At 41.7% G+C, this 18,634-nt stretch overlaps 2 protein-coding genes across 2 annotated transcripts; both read left to right on the forward strand.

The window, feature by feature from the left end:
• The first annotated feature begins 1,548 nt into the window (after positions 1–1,548).
• On the forward strand, positions 1,549–8,085 carry LOC117349964 (serum amyloid P-component-like). The gene is made up of 3 exons (XM_033923767.1): positions 1,549–1,726; positions 4,709–4,778; positions 6,972–8,085. The coding sequence occupies exons 2-3, from the start codon at positions 4,721–4,723 to the stop codon at positions 7,592–7,594; spliced, it is 681 nt and encodes a 226-aa protein (XP_033779658.1). The 5' UTR covers positions 1,549–1,726; positions 4,709–4,720; the 3' UTR covers positions 7,595–8,085.
• Positions 8,086–9,859: 1,774 nt separating this feature from the next.
• On the forward strand, positions 9,860–14,772 carry LOC117349962 (serum amyloid P-component-like). The gene is made up of 3 exons (XM_033923764.1): positions 9,860–10,137; positions 11,450–11,528; positions 12,992–14,772. The coding sequence occupies exons 2-3, from the start codon at positions 11,465–11,467 to the stop codon at positions 13,612–13,614; spliced, it is 687 nt and encodes a 228-aa protein (XP_033779655.1). The 5' UTR covers positions 9,860–10,137; positions 11,450–11,464; the 3' UTR covers positions 13,615–14,772.
• The last annotated feature ends 3,862 nt before the right edge of the window (positions 14,773–18,634 follow it).

The following is an 18,634-nucleotide window of genomic DNA, read 5'->3' on the forward strand; positions in this document are numbered from 1 at the left end:
GACTAGTCTGTCTTCAAACGATTGTGAATGTCTACTTGTAACCCTTTCTGAGCTTCTGGGAGAACGGGATAGAAATCGAAATAAATAAATATGCCTGGGCTGATAACATTCAATAGTACATAACATAAAAAACACTTGTATATTGCATAACCATTAAGTTCTATGCGGTTCAGAAAAGAATTAGTGAAAACAATAAGTGGATGCATCAATTACCCAAGTCATCTAAATTGATGACAGGTGTTTGAAGACGATTCAGGTCTTTGCCCAAAGATGCTGACTTTTGGTGCAATCCTGAGACTGCCCCAAAAGTTTGAAAGGTGAAGTATCAAAATGTGCTCTAGCATTAACTCTTTGCCCTGTGTGGTAAATGCAGGGTAGATGCACAGTAGATGCCCTGCATTTACTGCACAAGGTTTGCACTTAGCACACATTAATTTTTGTTGTTAACGCATGGTATGTGTTCCCTTACGTAACCATTAACACGTTATGGTATTTTGGGTTAATTCCTCATCTTTCTCTGCTCTGTCCCCACACTTTAAGATGATTTTAGTTTATGTGGGTTACAAAATTTTTAAATAAAGAAAATTAAAATACAATGTCATGGGAATGTACATTAGTGGTATTTACAAAAGTGGTAATGATTTTCCTCACACACTTAAAACCTGTGTTAAATAACTAGTGTACTTTAGTATAATGAGGTAACAGGGAAGGGGAAATGGACCCATAAGAGGGGAGAGAAAGTGACCCAGACCGAAGGGATGGGGGGATGATAGAGGAAGAGAGTGAGATGGGAAGGAGTCAAAACTATTTTTAGAGTAACTCAACCAACCAGAAACTACAGTTATCTGGCATCCACTAATCCCCTTGGGTGCCGGTTTACTGAGAGTTTTCTGTACTCGACCATGCATGCAAAAGGAGAAAGACAGGCATTCACTTACCAGCACTCTCCACCCCATTGCAGGTGCTGATGTGCCTTATGTGTGTGGCAGAGAGTGCAAGGCTGCCCATTAGTAGCTCTGCAGGGGTTAGGCACTTCCTCACCCCCCCAATATGACTCAGCTACTTGGAAGATTAATGAGGGTACATGCATCACAAAAATTAACCTTCAGATTGTAACTTTCTCCCTTATTCCCTTCCTGCCCCCAGAAATGAGCTGCTTTGAGAAGTTAATTTTTGTATACCTTGATGATGGCGTAGGGTCTTTGATAGCTCCCAGTCAAGGTACTAGCCATCCGCAAATACCTCGTACAGAGGGAATTAATGAAAGAAGGTGTTAAAAACATTAGGCGAACTTGACTATATATAAGGCTGATGCTGGTTCTTTTTTTTTTTAGTGCAATAAATTTTATTGAGTTTTCAATATTCATAACAAACAATTGAATGTCGAAAGCTACGATGCAGTGGCCTAAAGTCTTTCCCCTCCAGGAAATTCAGCACTTGGTGGCACTGTGAGGCCTGCTCCAACTTTGCAGAGTTTGGTTTCTGTTGTGGAATTTAAGAGAGGTGACTGACACAGCTCCTTTGCAAAACAGTGCTGCATTGATCTTTAATCAGCGGATTCAGTTTTGCAATAATTTTGAACTCTGGCCAGGAAGCAAGTTGCCATGTTTCAGAGCTAAGAAGAAAACCATTTCACAGTTTGCCATTGCATTACCAGGAGCACAGAAAGGGTGACGTCTGGCTGCTCCAGAAGAGAAAACATTTGGCAGAGCGGAGACCACTGAACGTAAGTCCATTCTTATGCCACAGCGTTCTCGGTACATATGACCAAGCAAACGATGGAGTGGACCATAGGGAGCACCGAAGAATGCGTTCATAAACTCTTAAAGATAAAGCTGTTCTCCGTACTGTCAAAAACATAGACCACACGTTATTGTGTTCCCAATTGTGTGTGTATGTATTTATTTTTTATAATATCTTCCAATTGGCAGATTGGAATATCTTCAATTAATGGATAACATTTAAATTATTTGTAAAAAGGCTCTTATGAAATGGAATATCGTCTTTGGCTTTACCAATCATTCCTAAAGTATGAAATCTTTCATTTCAGAAATTAGCAGCTTTCATCCTCTACAAACTTCTGTATGAAAGAGCTTTGCTAATTGGCACATTTTATGCATTCTAACATTTGAAGCCATCCAATTTAGAAGCCTCACCCTTGATCAGATATTTTATTTCTTTGAATCTGGTATCTATTATGAACTTTTTTTTAAAAAATCATTATAGCAATTTCAAATGCAATCAAATAAGGAGATATATATATACACAGTATATGGTGCGATCACATCTCAAATATTGTGTATAATTCTGGTCACTGCTTCTCAAAAATTATGTGTAGGGGCATTTTCAACATGACGCCTAAGTCCCAGTTTGGATGTTTTGTGAAGTTCATCCAAAAATCGGGACGAGAAAATGGCCATTTTCAAAACTGTAAAACAACTATTTTATTTTATTTTTTTTTAAATGACCTTAATGTATTTATCCTTTTTGACCATTTAAAAAAAAACAACAACAAAACATTCAAATGAAAATCGCACAAAACAAGCCATTTGGATGAAGGAGGAGCCGGCATTTTTAGTAGACTGGCCACACAGACACGCCAGCAGAGTAGTGGGGCACCGCAGTGAACTCCACATAAGGGGTCTCAGGTCCATATCTCACCATAACCCCATTGCATTGTAATCAGAACAAATTGGACAAAGAATTCTCTGTAAAAAGAATAATGCTACCATTGCTGCTCTACCCTCCCCCCAAAAATCACTCTAAACTGAGTGATTGGGAATATAAGGGAAAGGTACATTGATAGTCACTTGTTTATACTGGCAATTTTTCTTTCAGTTAGTATTAAGTGAAGCAAATTTAAACAGTCACTATATATATATATATATCTTCACTTCCACCCTGTTCAAATCATTCAAAAAAATATAATTCAAAAATAATATTTCTTCTCTCAAAAATCTCCTTATTAATTCAGAGAAGATTTTATAAAGAGAAGTTGTTTTATATATTCATTTATATCGTTATTAATCTGGAGAAAAGACCTCAGTAGGCTACACCCAAACTGACATATCTCAAATAGAAATTTATTTCAATATGGTTGTGAGTGGAGGGGGGAGACCGAAGTGGAGGCTACCTACATTTAACCCAAACTTGAATGAAAGATCAATTTTTCATTAGTTCAAAATGAGCACTTATCTTATAGTTAAAGCTCTAAAAAGAGGACATGTCTGGGTAACCCTAGTGAGGGAGGTTGGGGTTTGGGAGTGTTTCAGGGCTGGGAGAGGAAAGCTTTTCTGGGGGCTGGGAGGGAGACTGCAGGGGCTAAAGAAAAGTTATGCAGGTGTCAGAGGGCTGAATTAGGACAGCTTTTGAGTTTGGCTATAAGGATAATCACCAGCTCCTCCTCAATGCTGCCCCTGTACTGCCCTGGGTCAGTGCCTAGTTAAGTGATGCTGAATATCAGTGGTTGGGCAGCTAGGACTGATATAAGTAGGCCAGAGCCTCTCCTGTTGAGAGGAAGGAGAAAATCATGGAAAACTCTGGCATAAAAGAGAATACACTTATAAAGTCCTTGTATGACACAGGTGAAGAAATTAAGTCCTTTGGATACTCTAAAGAAACCGGACCTCAAAGAAGGAAAATCCCCTTTTTCTCCCTCCTGCACTAATAAATCAGTATATTAACAATTTAAAAGACATTTCTTACTACATTTGCCAGCTGGCATATACTGATTGGGAAATATACTGCTTAGACAACTGCTGGGCTAAGCGAAACTTATAAGAAGGAATAAGTAAGCAAAACTTAACTCTGTTGCATGGCAATGCAATAGGGCCTCACACCTGGCAGGATATTATGAAAAGATGGACACATCACATGGTCAAAAAATAGAATTCTTGAGAATATAATTTAGTAAGACGTGTCTTAAGATGATGAGGCGGGGGGGGGGGGGTGTTAGGCTCGGAATTGCTTATATGGTAAATGAAAGGGACATATGCGGGAAAAGGATAGGTTTTCTGGTAAACAGGACATGCATATGGTATGACACAGATATTATGAACCAATTAATGAATTGACAAATGTAATGACGTGTAAGAAAATAACCAATAAAGATTTATCATGTGATTTAGATCAACGTGGTGCTGACCACCAAGAAATGTATAAAAACAGGCATGTAAGAGGAAGTAGGTAGAACAGACATCAGAGGATCCTCAGGCCTGAAGATCACATTCTGTTACTCTATGTGCTGAATGATTTTTTCTTGTAAGCTGTTACTGATTTGTTAATAAATATACTTATTGATTGATACTAGTATATAGAGTGTGAGGTCTCTATCTCGGGGTAGGCCTAGACAGCTGGCCAACCTCACTGTCCACTTAAATCCCTTGGAATATTGAGCCCTATGATTTTCATTTTAGATACAGATTTGTTGGTCGGCATTAACCACACTAAAGAATCAAAAACATCTTTATATTAGTTTATTAGGTTTGGTATGAGATCTGCGGTAAGCTACTATTCCGAACAGAGCTCTTTGCAGATCTTCCCAGCATCATTTACTGAATCCCCCCTTAATGTATAAACTGGAATGTTTTGTTTAAAAATATAATAAAATATTTGAACAAAAGCAAAAGAAGCTCTTGTGCTGAAATTTCCATATTACTGCTTGTGAAGGCTGATATCATTCCTCAAATTATTTGTCTTCTTCCAACAGAACCCAGAGAAGATGGGGAGACTCACACTGCATTATCTCTTCTTTATCTTAGGGACCGTGGCCTCTACAGGTGAGTGAAGTCACTGACTGCCCCAAACACATCATAATAGTCACTGAGAAAAGGCTAATTGGAAAGAATACTGGGAGACTCTTCCCTTCTATCTCTAATTTCTCCACTGTATCCCCATTGACCTTTTCCCTGTCTTCCTTCCTCTAGGCCATTAAAAACATAAGAATAGCCATACTGGGTCAGACCAATGGTCCATCTATCTCAGTACCCTGTTTCCACAGTGGGCAATATTATTTTATCCTAAGACAAGCAGGCAGATTTCTCTCCTGTGGGTGACAGCCTCATGAGCCAGCGTCGGCTGGGAAGGCACTCAGGCATTCGTAGTGCAGGCAGTCTTAAAGCTTTCTAAAGCTTAACATGACAGTACACTTTTACACTGTCCATACTGGGCTCTGTGGATGACGTCAGTTTTTTTGTTTTCCATGGAGTGAATAAGCCGTATCTAAACTTCATTCCCTCGAGTTGCCTTCACACTTCCCTTTTTTCAATTATTTACATACTTGTTCGTTTTTTATTATTCTCTACCTTATTTAAAAAAATAAAAATAAAATTAATAAGTTTCAGTGTTAAGGGCCTTCAGACACCTTTAAAACCTTTGCCTCTGCTGTCAGCATCAACGATTTTTCAGCCTTCTTTCTACATGAAGAAGGATCTGCAAAAGTTAGAAGAATGGATCCTTGATCCTTTCGATTGCGATGAACTTCTCCAGTTCTGTCTTTACACTCCTTCAGGTTGTGCTCTTTAAGAACTGAGGGCAAAAGTCTTAAAACTTCATGATAAAATCTGATAGGCTGCTATTGCAGCTGTTATTGTAGCAATTTCAAAAAGACAAGTCATTTTCCATAAACTTTGCATGCAAATGAGGTTGGCGAAAAGTAGCAAAGATTGGCTAAATTTGCATGTGCCTATCACTGGTGATAGTGATTGGCACATATACAGAATAAATGCAAAAAAATAATTGAAGATCAGCAGGAGAGATGCCCCCCCCCCCCCCACACACACACATGGCAGCAGGAGAGATGTCCTTGATATCTGTAGTGTCTCAGCAATTGTTATAACCGATATTCATCGATCTGCAAAATCAGGTCATGGACATGGTCAACAATTTCAGGAGTTGATACCGTTTCAGGCCTCCCAGACCTTTCTGCATCTTCAGTCTTGAAATCTCCATGATGAAAGTTTTCATACCACTTCTTCACTGTGGAGAATGATGGGCATGTGTCACTCAATGTTTGCATCATACATTCGTGGACATCCTTTGGAGTTTTCTTCTGCAGGAATAAACTTCATGACGACTTGAAAATTCCACACTTTTCGTTGACATGGTTCAATCAATGATCTCAAACAATCTCAAAACATAAGAACATAAGAATTGTCATCTCTGGACCAGACCCTGGGTCCATCAAGTCCGGTGATCCGTACACGTGGAGGCCCCGCCAGGTGTACCCTGGCATAGTTTTAGTCCCCATATCACTGTATGTTTCTCATATCATTATGATTCTGCAAATTGGCACTTTGCAAAATAAAATAACTCTTTTCAGCTCAGAATTTAGGAAGTTGGTTGGGCTAAGAACTTTTCAGCACCCCATCATACCATCATACCTTCATATGTGGCGATTCTCCAAGGAAGGGAGAATGAGAGGGCACTCTCTAAAGTTAAAAGGGGATAGATTCTGTACAAACGTAAGGAAGTTCTTCTTCACCTAGAGAGTGGTAGAAAACTGGAACGCTCTTCCGGAGGCTGTTACAAGGGAAATCACCCTTCAGGGTTTCAATACAAAGTTAGACAAGTTCCTGCTGAACCAGAACGTACGCAGGTTAGGCTAGACTCAGGGCACTGGTCTTTGACCTAAGGGCCACCGCGTGAGCGGACTGCTGGACACAATGGACCACTGGTCTGACCCAGCAGCAGCAATTCTTATGTTCTTTGTCCTCTTGAACATCTATGCAAATATCTCATACAAATAAGTGCCATACTGTCTTAGCATCAACTTTTAAGCATGCATAGTCCCAGGAAAATTTTATCAAGAGTGTAAAATGATGTTTAACATGTTCAAGTAGTTTCTAAATCTAAGCCCTAAAAAGGAGCAGAGGGGGTGAGTAGAGAAGGGCACAAGCAGCTCTTATGAATTGGAAGTTGCTGTACATAAGGGAATTAATTTGCTATAATCTTGCTGTTTTCTTTTTCAACAGACCTGGGTAATAACGTTATCCTTTTCCCTAACGAATCCATCACCTCCTATGTGATTTTGAAGCCACTGGAGATATCTTCACTCATTAGCTTCACTGTCTGTCTTAACTACTACACTGCCCTGACTCGTGACTTTGCTCTGTTCTCTTTTGCCAACCCAGAGAAGGCGAATGACATCCTTATTTACATGCAAGGATCCTCAACCTACTCAGTGAGTGTGGGTGATGAAGACGTATACTTCATTGCTCCAGAAAGAACCCCGGGCTGGAAGCACATCTGTATCAGCTGGGAGTCTTCTACTGGAGTCGTGACTCTGTGGATCAATGGCAATGCTCTACCTAGAAAAACCCTGAAGAAAGGCTATTCTATTAAGGCACAACCATTCATTGCACTAGGACAAGACCAGGATTCTTATGGAGGATCGTTTGATAAAAAACAGTCATATGAGGGTGAAATATCTGATGTCCAGATGTGGAACTTTATTTTGTCACCCAATCAAATACAGTTGGCCATGGTGAATAGTAATTCGATCAATGGCAATATTCTTAATTGGAAGTCAATGGAATATGAGCTGAAAGGTGATGCCATTATTCAGTCCAAGCTGGTGGATTACGCAGCAAGATGACTAGCGAAAATTGCTGTTGAGATTTTTTTCCATTCGATTAAGATTTCCTAAAAAAGCTGCTGATCTTCCTGTGCCTTTGCAATATTCTAATCTAGATAGTAACCATTCCACAGTAATTGAATAGATCATTATAAAATAAACGGAAAATGTTTTGCAATAATATGTAATTTACTAACATTTCTCTTCAAAGATGCCTTTGAAAACTAATTTTAATAATCCATAGGCCTTACTAATTTTATCTTATAATATTTTATCTTTTATTTTGTTTACCTTTTGTACCTTTCCCTTTTTTGTTCCTACTTTTCTATATTGATTTGTATTTCACATCCCCATTTACCTAGTGTTATGAGTATGTTAAGTTAAATTTCAATCCCTAATGTCATTATATAAAAATTTTGTATTGTATTGTTTCCCACCAAATGTAATTTTAAACTGCTCATCGCTTTGAAGTATGATTAAGCAATTAATAAAAAAAAGCATTAAACTTGAAACTAAAATTGAAAATTTTCAGTGAATCACAGATTTGCCAATAATTCATACAGACCTCCAGATTCTACAACTGGTGTTGACATTTCCTCACACAACATTTCGAGGTATCTTGAGTTAGGCTCACAATTAAATTGGCTAGCGAGCCTTTGCAGCGATGATCAAACATTGTGCAAGACATCCTGGACAGAACTTATAGGTTTGGAACTAGACCTGTTTTAGAAGGGTCTGAGCAAACTGACCAGATCACCACTGCATGCATCAAAGTATGACACCCCCACACGCCCCCTCATACCCACAAAGATCAAAATTCAAACGTACATGCCTGTCTCCAAACATCAGCACCTAAAATAATATTATAAGCGTTTGCATCAAATTTTAATAAACTTGAAACTTGTATAGGAAAGCGGGTGGGCTAGTGAACCAAAGAGAGGAAGACCCAGGCCCATAAGCCACTCTCATAGTGGGAAATATGAGCCCATCAACCCCCCCAAAACCCTACTCTACTGTCATATACGTGCCACCTGCAGTGGTTGAGGCAGGTCATGGGTTCGTGGGTTGAATTCGATGTGCTACTGGAAGCCAGTGTGCTTTCTTAAGAAGAGGAGTGACATGATCAAATTTCCTTGCTTTCATTATGAGTTTAATTGAGGTATTTTGAGGACTGAGAGAAAAAGTGCCTCACTTCTGTTCTTCAAGACCTGCTCTCTCAAATGTAATACTCTCCTAATATTATCCACTACCTGACTCCCAGCTACTAATCTCGATTGGTCTGATTGGACCAACCAGGAAACCCACTGCATCAATCTGTCCACCAGAATCTGAGCAAAGATCTTAGTGTCCACCCCCAACAAAGAGATCGGGCAATAAGAAGCAGAAGAAAGGGGGGTCCTTTCCTGCCTTAGGCAAGACCATATATACAAATAAAATTTTATGTTATGTTATAAGGGATAATTCTGAACCATAAATCTATCCTGGGAACAAAGTGCCTTAAAGAAGATGCAGTCATCAGGAGAGGAAAGTGAGCTTCTGCTATTTCTAAAAACTAGTTGGAGGAAGAATGGGAGCAAATGGAAGAGACCTGTTGCCAGCTGACTCCAGATTTGCCTGACATGGTTGATCTAGTCAAAGGTTTACTCCAATGCATGCAGGGACGTTCATCTTGCTTCTCTTACAAGTCCCTGTCAAGTGGATCTGGTGCCAGTTTGAAAACACTAATATGAAAGGAGGTGGAACCCAAGGCCTGGGTAGAAATCCTCCTTCCCTGATCCAGAAAGTCCCGGTGGCACGACAAGCTCATGTACCATGATTGGAGAAAGATTAAAGTCAGAATTAAATGGTGAAATTAGACAAATCTGAGTCCTTCGAGTTAATTTCCTACTTCCCCAAATGATTAATGTCAGTTAATAAGTTATCAACTAAACTAAAAGAAACTTTGCTTTTATGGACTTTGCATTCATAGCTGAGCTTTTACCACTATGGCCTGCGATAAAAAAACCTCTAACTCAGCTTCATAAAAGAGAGGGGGGGAACCTGTTTATTTTTATGTATTCTGCTAGAGCAGGGGTAGGCAACTCCGGTCCTCGAGAGCCGCATTCCAGTCGGGTTTTCAGGATTTCCCCAATGAATATGCATTGAAAGCAGTGCATGCAAATAGATCTCATGCATTCATTGGGGAAATCCTGAAAACCCAACTGGAATACGGCTCTCGAGGACCGGAGTTCCCTACCCCTGTGCTAGAGGAAAGCAGGGAGACAACCGAAGGTGGAACAGTTGACCTCAGGGTGACTGGCAGCTTGGTACACATTGCAACAAATAAGAAAAAGTCCCCCCAAATGGGATCCATGCCATACTTTTATCTTTATTGTTTCCAGTACTTTTTTCAGTGACTTAAGTGTACCAAGTACAAAGTATTAGTTAAAACAAACCAAAACATTCTTTAAGGATAAGACAAGTGGTAATATGTCACTGATTTACTGGAAGGCCTAGGTGGAAAAATTGTTATAAATGCAAGTGCCCTCAGCACTCCCAGAGAAACATGCGGAAAGAGACTTCAGGTAAGAGTCTTTGTTTCATTTAACATTAATTTTGGTGTTTGTATAGCAACATCGGGTTTATGTGACATTTAACAGAAGCCTAAAACTTAGGTGCCAGTTAGGCGTGATTATGACACCTACCTTTTTTAATGAGTTTTTATGGCATGCCAATTAAAGCAATTAAATTAGGCAATGGTATGGCGCTTACTGTCGTCCTACTTGCAGTGCCGTTTATAGAATCTGGCTTTTAATACAATATCAGTAACATAAATTGTGTCAGTCGCAATTGTGAAGTAATGCAAAACTGTACAAAAATTCTACCATTCCGCCCTAACTTGCAAAACTCATAACAAGGACTATTCCTAGCCAACAGAAGCACAGTAAATATGCAGCAGGACCTAGAACATCATTGGAAAACTGAACAAGCACGATTACTACGTATTTTCAGCCTATTAATTTTCCAACACACTTACCTGTTCAGTGTGCACAAGCAACTTACGCTTTGAACAGATAAGTGCTTTGTTACATTTTTGTAAATATGTGTTGGAAAATTAATAGAGGTGTGAAGTTACCATGTGAGTTGGTGGAGCGTTTGAGTCGAGCCTCAATTTGAGCTGGGTCAGCTGAAATTTCAGCCACGACATTGGTGAAGTCTCTGGAGTAGAACAGGGAGTTGTGACTTTCATAGTCTAGAACAGCAATTACACCCATACTTACCATTATAGAAAACTTGCGACTAACTTTAGGCTCTATGGCAGGTGAAAAGCTTGTGCCTAAAAGTGGCGTTACCCTCATAACCGAGAGTATTCTATACGTTTAGTGCATCAGTGTCATCTCTAGACAGAAATATTTGGAGTGGCAACAGGGAGGGCAACGTAGGTATGGGGGGTGGGGGAGGGAAGCCAAAGCAACATTTCCACCCATTAAGTCCACCACTACATCACACACCCTTTCCCCTCTCCTCCCCTCTTTTAAAAGTGATCAATATATGTATTTATTTTTTTGAGCATTTATATACCACTCATAACCTAAGAGGATCATAACACTTATGATTTTAAAGTGTTTGAGTCTTGTGGGAATGGGGAAAATATGTCCCCAAGTCATTCTCTAGGGCCACGTTTATCAATGGACATAGCGAACAGCTGTCCAGGCCGAGTTTAACAGAAGATTAACCTTGAGCATAGGTCCCACTCCTGTCCTGCATCTTCCTTCCTTCCTTCCCTTCCCCTACCAGTTTAGCAGCTTCAGAGGGATAAAAAGCGGCATAATGGTATGGCGTATGCATTAACGCATGCAGCTGAGGACTCTTAACATTGGATTATTTGGTTTTCAGTTGAACCCAGAGAAGATGGAGAGACTCTCGCTATGTTGTCTTTTCCTTATGAGTATCTTAGGGACCGGAGCCTCCACAGGTGAGTGCTGTCACTGAGAGCCTGAAAATATCATAACATTTGCAGTCTTAATGCAGTGAGAAAAATAAAGTCAGTAGAAAAGAAAAAGACTCACTTCCCTTCTCTTTCCTATCTCACTAATTGACCATCGAGCAGTTTACATAGACTGTGTAGACACGTCTCTTTTTTATGGTTAGTTCATATTACATCAAATAAACATTTGAATAGCAACAGGATTATATTCAAGAAACATAAAATTTACTGCCCTATTAAGAGAAAGAATCCAAATCAATATAATCCTAATAGAATGAAGCAGAGTAGATCCAAGAGGAGAAAAATGGAGGCTGAGAATAAGGAAAAAGACAAAAACTATACAGGAAATTATACCTGAATTTTCCCCTTCTAAATTAGTGTAGACACTTTGGGCCAAATTCTATAAATGGCCGATTGTAGGCAGTGGTAGGTGTCCTACTATTGTCTAATCAGCCAATCGGGACACATATTTTCTAAAAAAAAAAAAAACAACCTGAGGCAAGCTGCCTACACGGTAGGCATCTGTCACGGGTGCAGGGAGGCACCTAGGGAAGCTTAAGCTCGCCCAAAGCTGGGCGTGGGTGTGGTTTTGCCAGGAAGTGGCCTTAGGCGATTTTAAGTGGCCCCAGGCATCTCCATAGGACTGCGATAGGCACCTCAAATGTAGGCCAGCAAAATGTCAGCGGTGTCGGGGTGTGTTGGAGAGTGTTGGATGGGTGTTCCATGGGGCTGGTGGCAGGAAGGAGTGGGCATCCCTCCTGCCAACTGGATATGGGGGGGTATCGGGGTGTCAGGGGTTCGGGGGATCAACAGGTCAGTGGCAGGAGTGAGTGGGCATCCCTTCTGCCATGGATAGTGTTGGATGGAGGTTTGGGGGGTGGCAGGAGGGAGTGGACATCCTTCCTGCCGGCCAACTTCATGGGAACAATATAAGAATAGCCTTACTGGGTCAGACCAATGGTCTATCAAGCCCAGTAGCCCGTTCTCACGGTGGCCAATCCAGGTCCCTAGTACCTGGCCAAAACCAAAATACCAGTAGCAACATTACATACTACTGATCCAGGGCAAGCAATGGCCTCCCCCATCTCTTTCTCTACAACAGACTATGGAATTTTCCTCCAGGAACTTGTCCAACCCTTTTTTAAAACAAGCTGCATTAACTGCTCTTACCACAACCTCTGGTAATACATTTCAGAGCTTAACTTTTCTCTGAGTGAAAAAATATTTCCTCCTTTTGGTTTTAAAAGTATTTCCCTGTAACTTCATTGAGTGTCCCCTAGTCTTTGTAATTTTTGACAGATCCATTTGTACCCGTACTTAGGATTTTGTAGATTTCAGTCTTATCTCCCCATAGCCATCTCTTTTCCAAACTGTAGAGTCCTAATCTCTTTAGTCTTTCCTCATACAAAAGACTTAGCTTACTCTCATCTCGTTGTATTCTTTTCCTACAGATCTGGTTAAGAACGTGTTTCTTTTCCCTAAAGAATCCATCACCTCCTATGTGATTGTGAGGCCAAAGGAGATAGCTCCGCTCTCTAGCTTCACTGTCTGTCTCAGGCACTACACTGTGTTGACTCGACCTTATGCTCTGTTCTCTGTTGCCAACCCAGGAAAGTTTAATGACATCCTTATTTACATAAAGAGTGCCTCAACCTACACACTGCATATTGGTGATGAAGAAATGTCCTTCAGTGTCCCAGAAAGCAACGTGGGCTGGAAGCACCTCTGTACCAGCTGGGAGTCTTCAACAGGAGTAGTGACCTTGTGGATCAATGGCAAACCTTTACCTAGAAGCACCATGAAGAAAGGGTACTCTGTTGGTATACAACCAATCATGATCCTGGGACAAGAGCAGGATTCCCATGGAGGATCATTTGATAAAGAGCAGTCATTTGTAGGGGAAATGGCTGATGTCCAGATGTGGAACTTTATTTTGCCACCCAATGACATACAGTTGGCCATGACTACCAGTAACTTGATCAATGGCAATGTCCTTGATTGGGCATTACTGGACAATGAGCTGAAAGGTGATGCCATCATCCAGCCCAAACTGCAAGATTGCACTTACTGTTAGTGAGATGACAGACACCCAATATACAAGCCAAATAGCGTAAGGGAGGAAGGGTGCAGAATGGAGGTCAACAGCCACAGTCACATCCTTGAAATCTCCCCTGAATTCGACATTCCTCCCCAGATATATACTTAAATTTGGGAGGAATGTCAACTTCCTGCGTAATTGGTTCACCTTTGACTAGTTCAGGGGTCGGTAACCTTTTTAAAGCAAAGAGCCAATTTATCCTAAAAATTTGACCCAGAGAAGGGAGTTTGAGATATTCCAGGTCTCTCACTCTTTCTTCCCCACTCCCCCAACCCATAGTCAAGGTTCTCTCCCCTCTCCAGACCCGACCCTTTAATCTCCCTCCCAACCCCAATATCCTTCCCCCGGGCCTTCCAAGTACCTGGTGGTCGAGCAAGGGGGGGGGTCTTCATGGTAGGAGCGCAGCCCTCTCACTCCTGCCTCCATGCAGCTGCTGTCACCTTTTGTGGCTACTTGCGGCATTTTCTTTAGTACCGCAAGGTGCAGCGAGAGGTCGTGGTAGCCATTTTAGTAGGTAGCCGCGAGGAGGCAGGAGTAAGAGGGCAGTGCTCCTGTCACGAAGACCCCCTGTTGGACTCGGTAGACCTAGCAGGGGGAGGGGGGAGATTAAAGGGTTGGGGCCTGGAGAGCCACAGCCACATGGCAGAAGAGCTAAACACATGGTTGAGCTAAAGTGAAGGGTTACTGGAGCTATGAAGATCCAAGCTGAATAGAGAAGACAGCTGCTCCCATGAGTTCCCTGCTAGAAAGGTTTCCATCAGGTTGTAAGAGCAATTAAGATTTAGAGAGAAAAACTATTGATCTCTTTATCGTGCCTAACAGCTTCCGAGATAGTAACCATTCCACAGAAATTGGAACTGCAGTAATTGCTATAAGGTAGGATGTAAAGGCTTAGCAACACTTTGCGAAGTAGTAATTGTGGATGAAATGAATTGCACATTTTGATTTCTTAATGAAAACTAAAACTGAGCATCATTAATGAATATCCGATATGAACAGCACCTGCAGCCTACTCCTTGTGACCCTGGGCAAGTCATTTAATCCCCCCCCATTGCCACAGGTACATATTAGATAGATTGTGAGCCCACCAGGACAGACAGGGAAAATGCTTGAGCACCTGAATAAAATTCTTGTAAACCATTCTGAGCTCCCCTGAAAGAATGGTATAGAAAACTGAATAAATAAATAGTCTGATAACCAGAGCTGGTATTGTGATATCATCATGCCTCATTCCACCAATAAGAGCCAACCTCATCAGTGATGTCACAATGGCTTCATTGTCCTAGACTTGGTTCACTTCTGCTACATTTTGATTTCTAGAGTGGCGCAGTGGTTAAAGCTACAGCCTCAAACCCTCGCTGCTCCTTGTGACCCTGGGCAAGTCACTTAATCCCCCTATTGCCCCCAGGTACATTAGATAGATTGTGAGCCCCCCAGGACAGACAGGGAAAACTGCTTGAGTGCCTAAATGTAAAACCACTTAGGCTATAAGTGGTATATAAATACTAAAAATAAATAAGATATAGTCCTATTCCGGTATTTCCCATTAACTACCTGGGCCGTCATTGGTGGTGAGGGACTTTTTTCTTTTTATGGGACAGATGAATAGACAAGCGATTTTAGTGCATGGGGGTTTAGCTAATTTGCATGGCCGGATTGGAAAATGGGTGAAAGAGCCCAGTGCGGTCACTGACTGGTGGGGCTATAACTCCCGCTGAGTCTGCCAAGTTTCCTATCAAAAGGGACTAGCAATGAGACACTGGGATACAATCCAATTTTGCTGGAATCTACCTTTCTCCTTTATACCCAGTAGCTGGCAAGGGGCATACGGAGTTAATTTTATTTGTTAGGCCAGAGCTGGGGCCCAATTATCAGCTGGAGTCCCACAGCAAGCATGCACCAGACTTCCACCCTCTCTTTGAACACTACAGACCACAGCAGGATGTAAAAGTGCAAAACAAAACCCAACTGTACTTTTCCTTAGTAAAATAAGAAACGACACGCTCCTCAATGATGATGTCATGGTCCTTTTATTTCCCTGGCTCTGTTGGTGGGATTTCACTAAATCCACTTGCACTGACCAAAAGACTAATTTACCGCTCAAATCCAGGCCTTAAATCTCCTCTGGAGCGAGGGTCATTTTTAAAAACCACCTTGCAGGAAGTCCAAGGACTGGCTTGGCATCTCCGTGGTGTTTCTGAGGCTTCTGGAAGCTGCTGGAACCCCTGTCCTGAGTCTCTAACAGTTTCCAGAGGTGCCTGCCTGTGTGCACGTGGTCTGTGATTTCCATGGAGACCCAGGTACATGAGTTTTTTGGGGGTTTTACAACCCTCCTGTTGTTTCCAATTAAACCAACTGTCCAACACTCTATCCAGCTCTAAAGCTGCCCTGAACCCCACCTAGCTGTAGAAACAGCACTGATAATGTTAAAACTTTTCCTTTTGGCAATCATGAGGAATGTATTAGTGCATATTATTACCCCAGGACTGCCAAATATTCCCTAGAAATAGAGCCGTTTCTTCAATATAATCCTTTCTTACCTAGGACTAGCAATGGAAAATAAACCTTTCAGAGCTTGTCCAGAAAAGCACTTTTAAAGACAAGAGTCAGTCTGAAGAGTCTTTCCCCTCTGATATCAGAGTTGGGCAGAAAGGGAGATTTTTTTGGGGTGGGGAGAGGTCTAGGTTAGATGACAAAGCAGTACCCACAATATAGGGTCCCAGTCAGTATAGTTTTGTTACCTGATATACAGAATATTCTCTAGAGACTTTAACTACTTAAGAATAAAACCCAAAGAGCACTTAGCAGTGTTGTTTTTCAGGTCCTAACAAAAAATAAGACTGGGTGAAACTCAGGACTAGATGAACCTGGTAAGTCTCTCCTTTCTGTGCCCTTCTCTTCCGCTGACAACTCCAGACTCCGTCCCTTCTGCCTTGCTGCGCCGTCTGCTAGGAACAAGCTGCCTGAATCCCTATGGTGGGCTCTAAGGCCTAGTTAAAAGCCCACCTCTTCGAGAGGTCCTCTCACCTTGGGTTTGCATTCCCAACCCTATATGTCATGTCTGTGCAAGTTAGATTGTAAGCTCTTCCAAGCAGGGACCGTCTATAAATGGCAGCCACCTCTTTGAGAGTACTTTCGACTCCTAACTCCTCTCACCTTGGGTTCTGCATCCCCAACCCTATATGTCATGTCTGTCTGTCCAAGTTAGATTGTAAGCTCTTCCAAGCAGGGACTGTCTATAAATGTCAAAATGTACAGCGCTGCGGAGTAGTAGTAGGGTTAATTTGAACTCCAAATAAGAGGAAAAAAATCCTTATGTAGTAAACGGAGTCTGGTGCTATCATTTTCAAAGCGAGCAGCATGGAAGCAGGAGCCTCATGCATGCTGCCTCTTTGAAGATATGCTGAGGGGATTGGTGATGCCACTAGAAACTAGCCTCCCGCTATTTAGAACTATTTGTCTGGTCAGGAGCAACTGCTGGCTATATGCCGATGTTCAGGGGGAGATGCCAGCTATCTCCTGCTGCATATATTGGCCATTGGCTATGTTGTGCAATGTGGCTAGATATATCTTGGGGGGGAGGGGAGGGGATTAGAGATCCTGTAGGACCCAGAATAATTTGTCTTTTGGGGATGGGGGTCTACTAGACACCTGGGTGCTTTGGGAGGGATCACAGTGTCATAGGATTGCGATAGAATGAGCGGTAATAGGGATGTTACTTTTCTGCCCTGTTGCAACTGGAGCAGAAGATGAGAGAAACCATTTACACCTCCTCAGATCTGGTGGCAAGTTTCTCATGTGGTACTCACCTTAATTAAATCTTTTGTGTACTTCTTTGCATCAGGAAGGACTAGCTAATAGCCTCATTACCTTTCATTTTAATATGCTGCTATGAAATTTTGTTGCCAGAAACACATGTATAGATCTCATGTTAATTGTCTGCTCCCATCAGTGGTAGCTTTCTGTACCAGTCGCCTAGTGTACCTGAATATAACTCACGCTAAAAAAGGCATGAGGTAAATACAAAATAAATTAATTAAATAAAGTTTAGCAAATGAGATGCAATTAATTGGATGCACTCGGACCCCTAAGTGTTTTATTTGTTCAGCTAGGGGAAAGTAGAAATGCCGTCTAAGGCTGGAAAGTTGACCTCAGGGTGACTTGACAGTGAACTCAAAGCAAAGTGTGTACGTTCTTAAACCTCCTGCTGGTGAAGGGTATGTCAGCTATGTGTGAAAAAAAATAAGTACCATACCACCTTTCCTCTTCTGGAAGCTGCAGTACACAGCTGGCAGTTTGTAAAGTTAACTTTTACAAATGAACTTCAGGGAAACCCAGGGAATAGGCCTTGTGCAGTTAATGAGCCTGGAGAGGGTATCAGCCATCACCAAGGCCTTGTTAGCACAAGAGACTCTATACACTTTCTGATCCTAATTAGAGAATAATCAAAAACTGGCAATTAATGAGGAAGGCAACACTGGGGAAGGAGCGGAAGGTCCTCTGGTACAGGGATAATGCTATGTTGGACTGTCCCCAGGCATCAAAGATACAGGAGTTGTTCAATGTAGAAAGCTGAATTGTAAAAGTGTTTAGCTTTCAATTCTAGCCAGTGAAATTTTGTTTAAGGAGCAGAGCGCTGCAATTATTCTGTGTGACCCATCCCTAGAGCCCTAATTCTAAGTCTCTTCTTTTGTGCATGCTAAATTCAACGCCATGGAAAAGCCAAAGGTTATTGCAGGAAGCAAGACGCGACCTCCACAGACCGCTGTCTGTCCCACATTCTTTCACCGAGTGCACCTAGCCAATGTTTCAACATTCAGGGCAACTGCAGGCACACAGCCCGACAATTAAAACTCCTGCCTCACTCTACCCGTGCAACACACAGGTCCCTCATAAACTCGTGATTTCGCTATGGTCAATCATTAGAGTTATCTTAGGTGCTATGTTTGTAGAACTGAGGCATCTGCACATCGCTGACGCCACTCCTTAGACATGT

The sequence above is a fragment of the Geotrypetes seraphini genome, chromosome 16 (genome assembly GCF_902459505.1).
Source record: "Geotrypetes seraphini chromosome 16, aGeoSer1.1, whole genome shotgun sequence".
Classification (NCBI taxonomy): Eukaryota; Metazoa; Chordata; class Amphibia; order Gymnophiona; family Dermophiidae; genus Geotrypetes; species Geotrypetes seraphini.

Excerpts from the sequence above, each read along its gene's own strand:
- LOC117349964 (XM_033923767.1), top strand. The coding sequence starts at position 4,721 with ATGGGGAGACTCACACTGCATTATCTCTTCTTTATCTTAGGGACCGTG. Across the intron at positions 4,779-6,971 it reads AGGGACCGTGGCCTCTACAG|ACCTGGGTAATAACGTTATC; the intron begins GTGAGTGAAGTC and ends CTTTTTCAACAG.
- LOC117349962 (XM_033923764.1), top strand. The coding sequence starts at position 11,465 with ATGGAGAGACTCTCGCTATGTTGTCTTTTCCTTATGAGTATCTTAGGG. Across the intron at positions 11,529-12,991 it reads AGGGACCGGAGCCTCCACAG|ATCTGGTTAAGAACGTGTTT; the intron begins GTGAGTGCTGTC and ends CTTTTCCTACAG.